The 12,317-nt window shown below is 39.6% G+C and overlaps 1 protein-coding gene across 6 annotated transcripts in view; it reads right to left on the bottom strand.

The window, feature by feature from the left end:
- WDR7 (WD repeat domain 7) overlaps positions 1–12,317 on the bottom strand; it is a 385,390-nt gene that overhangs the window by 203,309 nt on the left and 169,764 nt on the right. For all 6 annotated transcript variants that reach the window (XM_073343603.1, XM_073343604.1, XM_073343606.1 and 3 more), the window contains one exon: positions 777–890. In XM_073343603.1, the coding sequence (XP_073199704.1) occupies positions 777–890 (114 nt within the window). The remainder of the gene's footprint in view (positions 1–776; positions 891–12,317) is intronic.

Genomic DNA, 12,317 nt, shown 5'->3' with positions numbered 1-12,317 from the left:
TCAACCATCTTCTGGGACCAGAGAGGATTTCCCCCTATAGGGACTAGGTGGGGGGGAACAATAGTATACTATAACTACTAAGCTAATATATAAAACTATGTACAAACATTTTACTTTACAGGTTATGCACAGAGTGAAGGAGGACATGATTCCAACTTAGGACATGTGGCAGTAAGAAGGAACTGGGGAGGCATCTATCAACACTGCCTTGGTTGGGAGCACGAGGGAAGCTACTGCGCATGTGTGGGTCAACAGACACTGCTTTGAAGAATTTCCAAACTGGGGTGCATGGCATGCATGAGTACTCACATGTGAAATATACATAGGGACCATCACTCAAAGACGAAGTTAACATTGTCAGGGCATAATCAACATGTATCCTATCACTGGAAGCAATGTATGCAAATTTTCATCCTGTAATGTTAAAGTTTGTCTTATGCAATGATCTTCCTCATGCAACACAATCTTTTTCTTTTTAGCAATACTTGTCACCAAGTACTTTATACTTCAGGATAATTGTTGCTTGACAGTAAATTTTATCCTAATTCATAATTTCAGATTCTACATTTTTGTTAAATATAAAAGATCACTAGATACAATTCACAAATATACAACACATGCAAATACACTAATTATACTTTCTTGGGAAAGGGTTCTCAAATATTTTTGCTCAAATTCATGTTTCCTCCAAGCACACACTCGCCTAAAGGATTTAAAAAGAATGGATACAACAACAATAGGAATATAGTAGTGGTATTAAATATATTCATGCTCACCTGTTGTGATGTCATCATCAACAAGATCATGCTCTTCTTCCTGAACTTTGGCTTCTGACCCTGATGAATCTGGACTTGCACTACCAGTTTGAATGGCTTCCACTGTCACTCCAGCTGAAACAAATTTAGTCACATTAAAAAAATGACTATTTTGTTTTTAGTTGGGTTTTTTTTGAATTTATAATCACAAACAACCTTAATTTTCTCCCACTAGGAATTGACCATGCTTAGAAATAATATCTTTATAACTCTTTCTGTTCAGCACTAAGGAAAATTTCTTTCCAATAAAATTTCAAATTTTCCTTCCTTTTATATCAGCATATAGAAGCAGGTTTAATATTGAGATTTGGAGGCAAAATACAGACACACCTTTAGCTGCCTTTAAAATGTATTAATATCAATTTTTTTTCTAAGTTTGACAAAATGGTATGTAATTTTCTATAAATATAAACATAGGAACGATTCCTCCTAAAGAAAAACGTTTAAGGCATTTATATATTTCTTGTACATCTGATGCAATTCAACTATAAAAAGGATTGGGCATTTACATGGATAATGAGAACATTGAGAATTACATCAGAAAGAATTTTTAAAAACTAGAGTTTGGAAGGTGTGTGGAATCTCATGCTTCAGAGCATGACAACTTCTGGCTAATATAGTTTCAAAGAAATATCCCTTTCGGGCAAATTATTCAGTAATTGCCCACTTCAGGATTTCTTGGGGAGGATTTTTTGGACTAACATCTGAAGCCATTGCCATCTGACGATATTGGACTAGACACACCACTGGTCTGATTGGATATAGCAATTCCTATTTCTCTGATGAAAAACAAAACCGGGCAGCCCGACTGTGGTACACTCTTGTGTAAAAAAACATTTTACACACACACACAAAAACAAAATTGTGTGTCAAAATATTAGTTCAGCTGTCATCATAATATGCTCGGGGCGAACATGAAAGAATGAATTTCTAAATCCAAAGTACAAGAAAAAGATTTCTCCATAAGTGATTGCCCTTAAATTGAAGGAATGGAGTAATAAAAGAAGGTAATGAAACGACAGAGGACGGAACACGCAACCAAATCAGTAACAGTTACTAGTATCACTTCACTAAGCCTGCTAGCAGTGATCATGGGAAGACCACCTAAATTAATAGCTTTAGCACACAGTATATTATTAAAACAAAGTTTATAATTTTATCTTACCACTACCACAACTAATGTACACCACAGTTCATAATTTGAACTCTGCTCCCCTATGGATGTGAGCATTTCAATGCTTCCTTTACCAACTACCCACTCCGAACACACCAGACTATCCTTCAGCCTTCTCTCTGGCACACACCCTTCATCATAATATCCCCTTTCCCCCCAGATGTTCTTGATGGTACAGATTTAGTGCAATAGTTTGGTGCATTGCAAGGGGTTAGCCTGGTAAGGAGGTGCTGGAAGGCTGGCATTACTAGCAGGACAAAATTAACGTTACTTGTGATGTACAGTAGTTGTAGAAGTGGTTAGGTATATGATTGAGTGGAAGATTAGAAGGCATATAGGAAACTCGACTTTTCATTTCCTGTGCTTTTGTGGTTGTGTGTGAAGCAACTTACCAATTTCACACTAATGGTGGTGAACTTTCATATTTTAAGAGAAAGAGTTTAACACCGGATGTCAAATCCCCACTGTTTTACCCTCTTGCCTCTCCTATTCCCTTGACCCCAAAATCTCTCCTGAAAAATTCCTTTGTGCACATACATACCCACCCCATTTCCCCCTCGTGCTTGCCTCTTCCCTATTCACCTACTCCTAACAGTGGCACTGTGCCACCTGACAGCATGGAGGAAGGCAATCATTTTCCTCAAAGGATGATCTCACTGGCAATGAGAACAATGGACAGAGGCGGTCATCTTTACTAAGGGCAGTCCAAATTTCCTCCTGCACAGGTTGAAGGGAAATGGCAACCATATTAACTAAGAGCAGCATGTGGCTTCATTCTGACACTGAACAATGTGAGGAGGCAACTATTTCGCAAGGGCAATTCTTCATGAGCATCTCCAGAGATAGTGACTGCATATGCCAGTCTCTGTTGAAGAATACATTTCTAGCTTTCAGCTATTGGCAGAAATTTACCGTTAACCTTAAATATTTCTTTCTTACTACCCACTTTGCAATACCTACTCAGGATCAATTTTCTGTAGATACATAGTTTTAACGCTGCACATCTACAACAACAAACTAAAAAGCCTCACAGATCTCAGATAGAAACCCATTGCAAACACTCCCTGTTAATAATCTGTTACACAAAGCTAAACAAAAACTGCATAGAAAACTCAAAAGACATAATAAACTTTGTGTAGAATTTACAACGGAAAGATCAACATGTAGGAAACCACCTTCCCTGTTAGGAATGCATGCCCTAATTTCAGCCTCTTTAAGAAGGCAACCTTAACTATGGAGTCACAATCAAACCCTCCATAACAGAGCACCACCCCACACCTATTAGGCTGTATAAATAATCATCAAAACCTATGCACTGAACAAAACAAAAACCCGCACGAATACACATCTCTACTCAGTCAGAGAACACATTGGTCCTCTGCATAAAGGCAAACAAATAAAACCATTCTGCAACAAGGAGCTTCATAAATTCCATCTTCTGCATGCAGCAATCTAGAATATGATCCACTTGTTCCTAAGCACTCTACGCAGAATCCGCTTCCCTACATTAGGATGTCAGCAGGCACAGCAAACATGTTTGATGCATCCCCAACATGACTCATAAGACCCCAGGGCTAGGCACTGTCTGCAATTCTTCCATTTCTTTTCCCATCCCAGGAAGAGGATAGATTTAAACGGTTGCTTAATCCTTAAAAAAATGCATGAGAAAGCCTCTTCTGAAATGGAAGCTCCTCCTCAAGTAAAGTACAGTCTCTGAGGCTGTATAACTGGATAAGTTATCAGAAGCTGATAGTACGGTGGCCCCAAAAGGTAACTTTTATTGGATAGCACCCTTAGTGAATACTAGTTTGCATTATGGCAACCACGAATCTGTAGGTCACCAAAAGGAGGGTGATGTTCCATTTGATATGTGCTACAATACCTAGGCTTAATAAGGATAAATCAAAAGGACAATATTAAAAGAACACCCACGCATGTGTTGGTTTACATCAGATATACAATAAAATATTTATTTCTGCTCAGCGAAAATCCAGTAATCAGGAACATGTATTCCTGTACTCCAGTGCTTTCTAGATAATTGTGGGAAAAAACCACCTAAAAAGTGTGTCTTAAATGTGTCATAAAAACCTGAATGCATGTTCAAAATAGGCCAAATAAAATACTAAATATGATTGAAAACTTATTTTACTATGAGTGATTTCACCAATGTGTGATATCCAATATGTGTATTAATCATAATATTAAATATAGCTGCCTAACCTATTTATCATTCACTTAAATACATTAATATTGTGCAATGCAATATTATTTTAGTTGTATTTTTCTGCTCTTATAACTCAAGTCTTCCGAAAGTAAAAGGATCGAGCATATGTATGTTAACGTACACCAAAGACCAGTTAATGAGCAACAGGTTGGGGTGCTTTTCAGATCACACCCTCTCATATGCATTGCCATGCTGTATAGACAAGCCCTAACTCTTTAGAGCCCAGTCAAACTATCCTTACCTTGCCTGAGGCCTTAGTTCCTCCAGGGCCGCTAACACAACAGGGAGTCCAGTTCCTCCAGCAACCAGGGCCACTTGCTAGTTCCAACGCTTCTTCCCAGGTGGTGCCAGCTCATTCAATATCATCTGTCATGGTCTTCTACCACTTCTTCCTTGGCTTGTCTCACTTTCTCTTTCCTCCTTCTGATATCCAGTTTAATGCTTGCTTAGCATGTCTCCCATCTTCCATTCAGTGTACAGGTCCCGAACCACCTGAGCATTCTTTCTCTGATGATATTTTCTAACATGCACTGCTCAATCAGATCCATTACTCTCACATACACTCTTTTTGTTAGCCACTACCATCGGCCAACTCTCTGCTCTGTACAGTGGTGTGCTCTGTATAATCACATGGTATAATCTGACCTTTCCTTTGGTGTGGAGAGCTCTATTTGATTAGATGTTGTTCATCCTTCCAAAAGTGGTGTTTGCTTTTCCTAATCTAGTATGAATATCTTTATCACAATCTCCTTCAAATGTCATCACTCTTCCTAGACAGTAGAACTCTTCTGTCTGTTCTATTTCTTTTCTGTCCACATATACCTTTGCATCTGTTGTCCAGTTTCCTACCTTCAACCATCTTTATTTTCTCTTCATTTACTTTCAATCTAATGTCTGCTGCTTCCTGTTCTACCTCTGATGCAAGGACAACCATTCTGTTTCACGATGTACTCAGCAAAGCAATGGTGAGTCACTAGTCTCTGTTACCCATTTAAACCTGCATAATGCCTTTTGTTGTTCATTTCATCACCCAGTCAACTGCTAATGCAAAGAAGTTGGTGACAACACACACCCTTGTCTAACTCCACTCACAATATCCAACCACTCCCGCTGACCTGTATCTGATCTGGCTGCACATCTACTTCCATCATAATAAGGAGTTTATATGTTGATCAGTTTGTCTTTTCTATCTTGCCTTCATCTCTTCTCTTTTTCTCTGTATCTTTCATCTGTGTCTAGGAGTTCGTCCTGTGTCTTGCACTGTTCCTTTTTTGCCTTCAGAGCTTTTCATTCATCAGTCATTGCCCATGTTCCAGATGTAATCCATGCATCTTCTGCCTTCTTTGGAGGTCTACTACTTCCTCTGCTGTCTCGACTACCACCTTCTACCAGTTTTACCATCTGTCTTCCAGACTTTCTAACAACCTAGTCCTGTAAAACACTGCGAAGGTTGCTAAGGGCAATCTGGAATCTGAGCTGTTTTTCTTTGTCCTTTGTCCCTATTACTAGAATACTCTTTTTATCTGTCTTAGTGATCTTTTGAGTTTAAGTTGTATTGTGGCCACTAAAAGATAATGATCTGAGCCAACATCTGCTCCTCTGCTGACTCTGACACCCTTCAAAGACACACATCACTTAGATATACACACATGCTCTATCTGGTTGAAAGTCACATTGACTAGTGATCTCCACGTGAACTTGTGTCTCCTCTTGTGTTGGAAGAGATTGCCTCCTATGGCTTGAGTGTTTGTGCCACACAGATTCAGTGTTCACTATTATTAGTTTGGATATCTTCCACTGCTGCGTCCATGACTCCTTCCAAACCAGCATAGCTGCCGATTTGTACACTGAAGTTGCCTGTCATCAGCATAATGTCATGGTTAAGCACGACATCAAATACTTGCTGCACCTGTTTGTAGGATGTATCCTTTTCACTGTCACCTGCAGAGTCTGTTGTTACACATACCTGGATTATTGTACACTTGATATGTCTTCTTTGCAGTCCAGACGTTGCTAGTCTGTCACTCACTGGTTCCCAAGGCAGCAGGGTCTTCACTATGATGTCATTTAGCATCATTCCTCCTCCTCTTTCATGCGTTCCTCTTTGTAGCATCATCTTGCCACCCCCTGCCCATTTCATCTCACTGATGCCAAGTATGTTCAGATGGTATTTTTTCATTTCTCGTGTAACCTATGCCAGCTTTCCAGTACTATACGAAGTACTTACATTCTATGTGCCTACTTGTTGTTACAGATTTGATAGTCAGGATTCAATGTCTCCAGATCTCAGCTTTCTTTTTGCTTTCACTGAGGTCTGTCATATTTGGATTTTGAGCTCCATCTGCACTCTTAAGGTTTGATTTAACTGAACTGTTTTTGTTGCAGGAAGGCTGTATCTCAGTGATTGCAAAACCAACTGCAGAACCCTCCTCTTTTATCTAAGCTTGGGAGTGAGCTGAATCAAACTTTAATTTAAACTTTATAAAAGATGCATATAATCTGTTAGAAATATATTAATTTTAAATCACTGATCATTTATTTTCTTTTGTAGGGATAATATGGATTATCATTCATATTTAAGCGAAATAAATAAATTCATTTTTTCAAGTTTTTATTTCTTCAGTTTCATACAGTTGCATCTTTCAAAATTTCTAATTAAAACACAATAGGGGCAATGATTTGATATATATAATTATCCAAATTAATTGGGTTTTAACAATGGGAGCATGAGAATGTCTGCAGTTTATTTTCAGATAGAGGGTTTAAATTTATTGGAAACAGATTTCTGCAGTGACTGACCAGCACTGCCCCACATTCCCTGCAATCCTTATGACAGACAGACTGCCTGCTTCACATTAATTCACTTCACACTATTTCTATCGATCCACAGCCGGTTCCCTAGTCTCTTTGCACACACTGCCTGTCTGGCTGCCTACATCCACATCAGCACATACACACAAAGGCCACAGAAAGATAACCTTTTGCTTCCATTAAAGACACAGTATCCATTTTTCTAGCTACAATAACATCAGAGATTTAAAATATACCAGCCTCTCTGTTGCCTAGTGAACAAATTTACTAGGACACTATGCCCATTGTATAGTCTGGGAAATGATCATTTCAACATTTTAAGAAAAGTTATGTTGGCCAAAGAGAAAATGGAAACAATGGGACAGAAGGTATACATATAGCATGCAACTAGAGAATCCCTTAAAAATGCAATTTAATTTGAAGAACCTATAATCATACTGAAGACTAAAGCTGACCTTCAACATATTTTTATCTTTAAGCATAAATAAAGGAAAACGGCATTTTCTTAAAATCTATACTGGCTTACAGAGCCCCTATTTGGGCAGAATATATTATAGACATTGGTGAATGCAACACCTGAAGTGTGATTTTAAGAAGTAAACATAAGGAATAGAAAATGAAGTTACTGAATGCTTTACATTCTTATCACAGTGCGGTGGGGGGGGAGGGGGAATGAAGAGCAGTAAAGCTCAAAAAATATTAATGGTCAAAACCATCTCTAATACTTTTAATTCATGTCTAGGGCCCTACCAAATTCATTGTCCATTTTGGTCAATTTCACGGTCATAGGATTTTAAAAAACGTAATTTCATGATTTCAGCTATTTAAATCTGAAATTTTATGGTGTTATTAGTTTAGGGGTCCTGACCCAAAAAAGAGTTAAGGGGGTGTCGCAAGGTTATTGTAGGGGAGGTTGCGGTACTGCTACCCTTACTTCTGCACTGCCTTCAGAGCTGTGCAGCTGGAGAGCGGTGGCTGCTGGCCAGAAGCCCAGCTCTCAAGGCAGAGCCGCCACTGGCAGCGGTAAAGAAATAAGGATGGCATGGTATGGTATGGTATTGCCACACTTACTTCTGCACTGCTGCCTGCCGAGCTGGGCCCTCAGTCAGCAGCTGCCACGCTCTGGCCGCCCAGCTCTGAAGGCAGCAAAAGGAAGGGTGATAAGGTATGCTATTGCCAGCCTTAATTCTGCACTGCTGCTGGCGGGACGCTGCTTTCAGAGCTGGGCACCCAGCCAACAGCCGTCGCTGTCTGGCCACCCAGCTCTGAAAGCAACACAGAAGTAAGGGTGGCAATACCGTGACCCTTCCCCCGCATCCCCGTGCATCTCCCTTTTGGGTCAGGACCCCCAATTTGAGAAACACTGGTCTCCCTTGTGAAATCTGTATAGTACAGGGTAAGAGCACACAAAAGACCATATTTCACAGGAGGACAACAGATTTCATGGTCTAGAACGCATTTTTCATGGCCAAGATTTTGGTAGGGCCCTATTCATGACATACACTTTTACAAACATTCCGTCTTGATTTGCAGTCAACAAGCTGAACACACCCAATTTTGGATCCAGAAGGCCCAAATAAAATAAGATTAATTGTACAGTCTACAGTGTATTGTGAAATTAAGGCTAATCCATCCTAACACCTGAATTCTAATACATTTACTGCAGGAGTAGCTGCAGAAGCAGCATAAGCATGTACCGATGCACTTGTTGGGAGACGCAGGAGATAAAATAGGAGCCAGCCTCGGTGACCCCTTTCCCAGAAACCCTCCTTACTCTCACCCCACAAAACTGTGCAGGGAGACCCCTACTTTGGGTGAATTAAGACCCAGGGGCCATCCTTGCAGGGGACAGCCAGCCAAAGACTGGAATCAGCAATATCAGCTCAAGCAGAGACCCAGAGACCCCAGGCCCTTTAATCTGCCTCCAGAGCCCCGCTGCTGGAGCCCTGGGGTAGCGGCTGCAGGGCTCTGGCAGCTATTTAAAGAGCCGGGGCTCCAGCTGCCTCTGCCGCCCCAGTCCTTTAAATAGCCGCCGGAGCTCTGCCACTTCCCCAGGGCTCCAGCAGCTAATTAAAGGACCGGGGCAGTAGAAGCAGGGGAGCCCTGGGCCCTTTAAATAGCCCCCGGAGCCCTGGGCTGCTGCTGCAACCCCGGTGGGGGAGAGGGAGGAGAAGGAGGGGGGGCACTTACCTTATAGGGTGGGCTGGGGCTGGCTCTGACCCCCTCAGCCCCGCCCCTTCTGGGGGCCAGAGCTGGACCCAGGGTACCGCTAAGTCACTCGACTTACTTTCACCCCTGCATCTGCCCCTCCTGCCTCCCCTGCCCACCTTCTCTAGCCGCTTCCCTTCAGTGTCCCCGCGATATTCCTTGTCTTCCTGTTTAGTTTATCCCCTCCCAACTAACCCCCATCCCCCCAAAAATGTGAGGAACTATTTCCTTCTAGGCAAAGAAAGATGCCTAAAAGGTTTCCATTATTACTCACAGTATCTGCTGTATGAAGGAGTTCTATTGGTATGGGTGGTGGGGGGAACACTGTGCTAAATGCATTCGCTAAAGCTGGAAGGAAAATTCAACAAAATGCTACATGGTTATTAGGATAAAACATCATAAATGCAATTCAATATTTGGAATTTATTTTAAAAATAACCAGCATGTTTTTTCAAAATAGTTCAGTTCTACATGTAAGAAGCCAAGGAAGTTCAAGTTTATGCCACTTTTTTGGAATCTGTTGAATATTACTCTTGCTAGTGACGAATACTTTATATTGCTTATAAGACATGAATCTCTTTAAACTCCCATAAAGGCACAGGCTTCTTTACCATTTTTATTTTATTCATCTCTATACCAGACTCCTTTGTTTGACAACAACAGATTGTTTAGTAAAGTGGCTACCATAAACTATTAATGATTATTATAGGTAAGTATTTCAAAATATGTTTGCTATTTTTATACCTAATTCTACTGTCAAATTAAGATGCCCCTTTTAGGGAAAAAAATGCATTGTACACACACAGGGATAAATGGCCTGCCTGAAGATCTTACCTCTTTAAAGGGCTTCTGAATGCATGTACACAACTTAAACTGGAATCTGTAGAGTGAGACTAATGAAGGGGAAATCCATTGCTCATTTTTATACCACTAGTTTAAATGCACACCAAACAGAAAATGGCATCTAGTAATCCAGAGCTAGTTTCATAGATCACCAGTAACCAAAAAGAAATCATCTCCATTTTAGAACAGGATATATTAAATTTAAATAATTTATTCCTCTGTAAAGTCCACGGTTTGAGTGAGGAGGGAGATCATATATTGCTTATTATGCAAAAGATGACCAGCTACAACAAAAAGGTGGGAAGAAGAATATTTCCACAAGTGTTTGTTAATTTTTTAACATTAGTTGAAAAGCTAGTGTTCAAACATAGCTACCGCCGGAGAATGTAGTGGTGGGGGGGGGGGGGGGGACACTAAAATGGTTTCAGTAACCATCTATTCCAGACAAACAAAATAGGATAACTTTCTGTCATGTCAGAACTCTGGAAAGGAGTATTATAAGCATTAAATTGCACTCATGCTATCATAACACATTTGCAGCTTTTGAATTAGAGACCAAATTCTGAAGGTAAATAGAATCAGAGAACGACAGAGCAAAATCTGGAGGCTCCCTGGAATCCTCTCATGATTAGTCCCAGAAACCACAAATACAAACTATCCAACAGTGGTGGGTCAGAAGGGAAAAAAAAGTTTGGCCTAACAGCCCATTGGTAAGAGGTCTTAGAGAATCATAAAAGCTACAAGTCAAACTTGAGAGATTTCATGTTGTGGATGGCTGCACTGTATCATCCAAAATGAAGAGGCCCAAGGATGACTGGTGGGTAAAGAAATAACAGCAGATTGAGTCATTCCTTGTCTTGTGCAAAGGATCACAGAACCATATATTAAAATATACCACAGCAGCTTAGTGGCTGAATCGACAAACATTTCAAGTTTCTTGAATCACTATTAAAATGCATTTTATTTAAAACAATTTGACTCATGTATGATAAAGTTTTCCTTCCAGTTTATTACCAAGAATATTTGCATGAAACAGGATCCTAGTTTCTAAAACTGCTTATCTGGTCTTGGTATATATTCTCTACCCAAGTCAAACCTCTCTCTGTAATATCATAGTTGGTTACTTGAGAAATGAAAGAGGAAGATACAGTAAATATGATACACACTCATAATTGTTTCTAAATAGAATGAGATAGAAATATTCCTGTGGTCATCAACAATTCTTTAGAATGCCAGTGAAAAGAATTTCTAATAATGACAGTTTCTGAAATAGTTTTGACCAAGGCCTTATTAGTATGTGTTCCATATTCTTACTTAAACTCACTATAACGAATAAATGAAATTCCATAAATCAGTTATGCATTTTAACTGTCTGCAACGGATGCCTTTTTCCCTTCCACTTCCACAATGAATGCTTATTCCACACACTGATTTATCGCTGTCAGGGTAGCCTTACAACTGCACATTTTTATAGTTCTCATGTTAACTAATCAGGCAACCACTATGGGATGATGATATGTATATTTCTGGCTTTACTAATATAAGGTGGCACGTGACTACCCACAAAGATAATGAACTAGTGTTGCAGAAAACATTTTTTTCAAGCAAACCTTGAAACAATCCATATTTAGCAGAACCCTATGCCTCACCTCAAAAATCGAGCTGGGGTTTATTAATTTATTTATTATTTTCAAGATGAGAATGGGGGTGAAAACCATCTACTTTAAAAACATGATTAGCACCCTATTATGTTTTTGAAATTGTAGTGTGGACAGGTCTTGCACATTAACGCCTATAAGGTTTACAGTATTTGTCAGTACAAATCTACTACTCAGCTGCTTGGATTTAAACATAGTATTTATCTCTTTCCTCTCAATCTAGCGGTGTCTAACAAATTTCCTGTTGGATGCTTAGGAGCTTCTTCCTCACTGATGATCCCAAAGTCCATATAATTTAATTACAATTTATACCACACTAGAGCCAGATAAAAGCTTCAGTTAATTACTTCCCAAGTATACTAATAATACCAGATGCTAACAATAACAGGGTTTATTAGCATATTTTACTGCGTGACAATCCCTTATTCAAAGAATTTATATTCACCAAAATGGATTGAAAAAAGGAAAATAAAAATGGAGTTCAGGGTATAGCATAAATATATGTGATAGCAGTAAGTTGTTACAGTTGAACATGTAGAAGCCACTAGTGGCTTCACATAGATCTGCCATTAAGGAGTTATATT

This window comes from Lepidochelys kempii, chromosome 5, assembly GCF_965140265.1.
Source record: "Lepidochelys kempii isolate rLepKem1 chromosome 5, rLepKem1.hap2, whole genome shotgun sequence".
In the NCBI taxonomy this organism is placed as follows: Eukaryota; Metazoa; Chordata; order Testudines; family Cheloniidae; genus Lepidochelys; species Lepidochelys kempii.
Note: the sequence above shows the minus strand (reverse complement) of the source record. Positions and strands in the feature narration are given on the sequence as shown.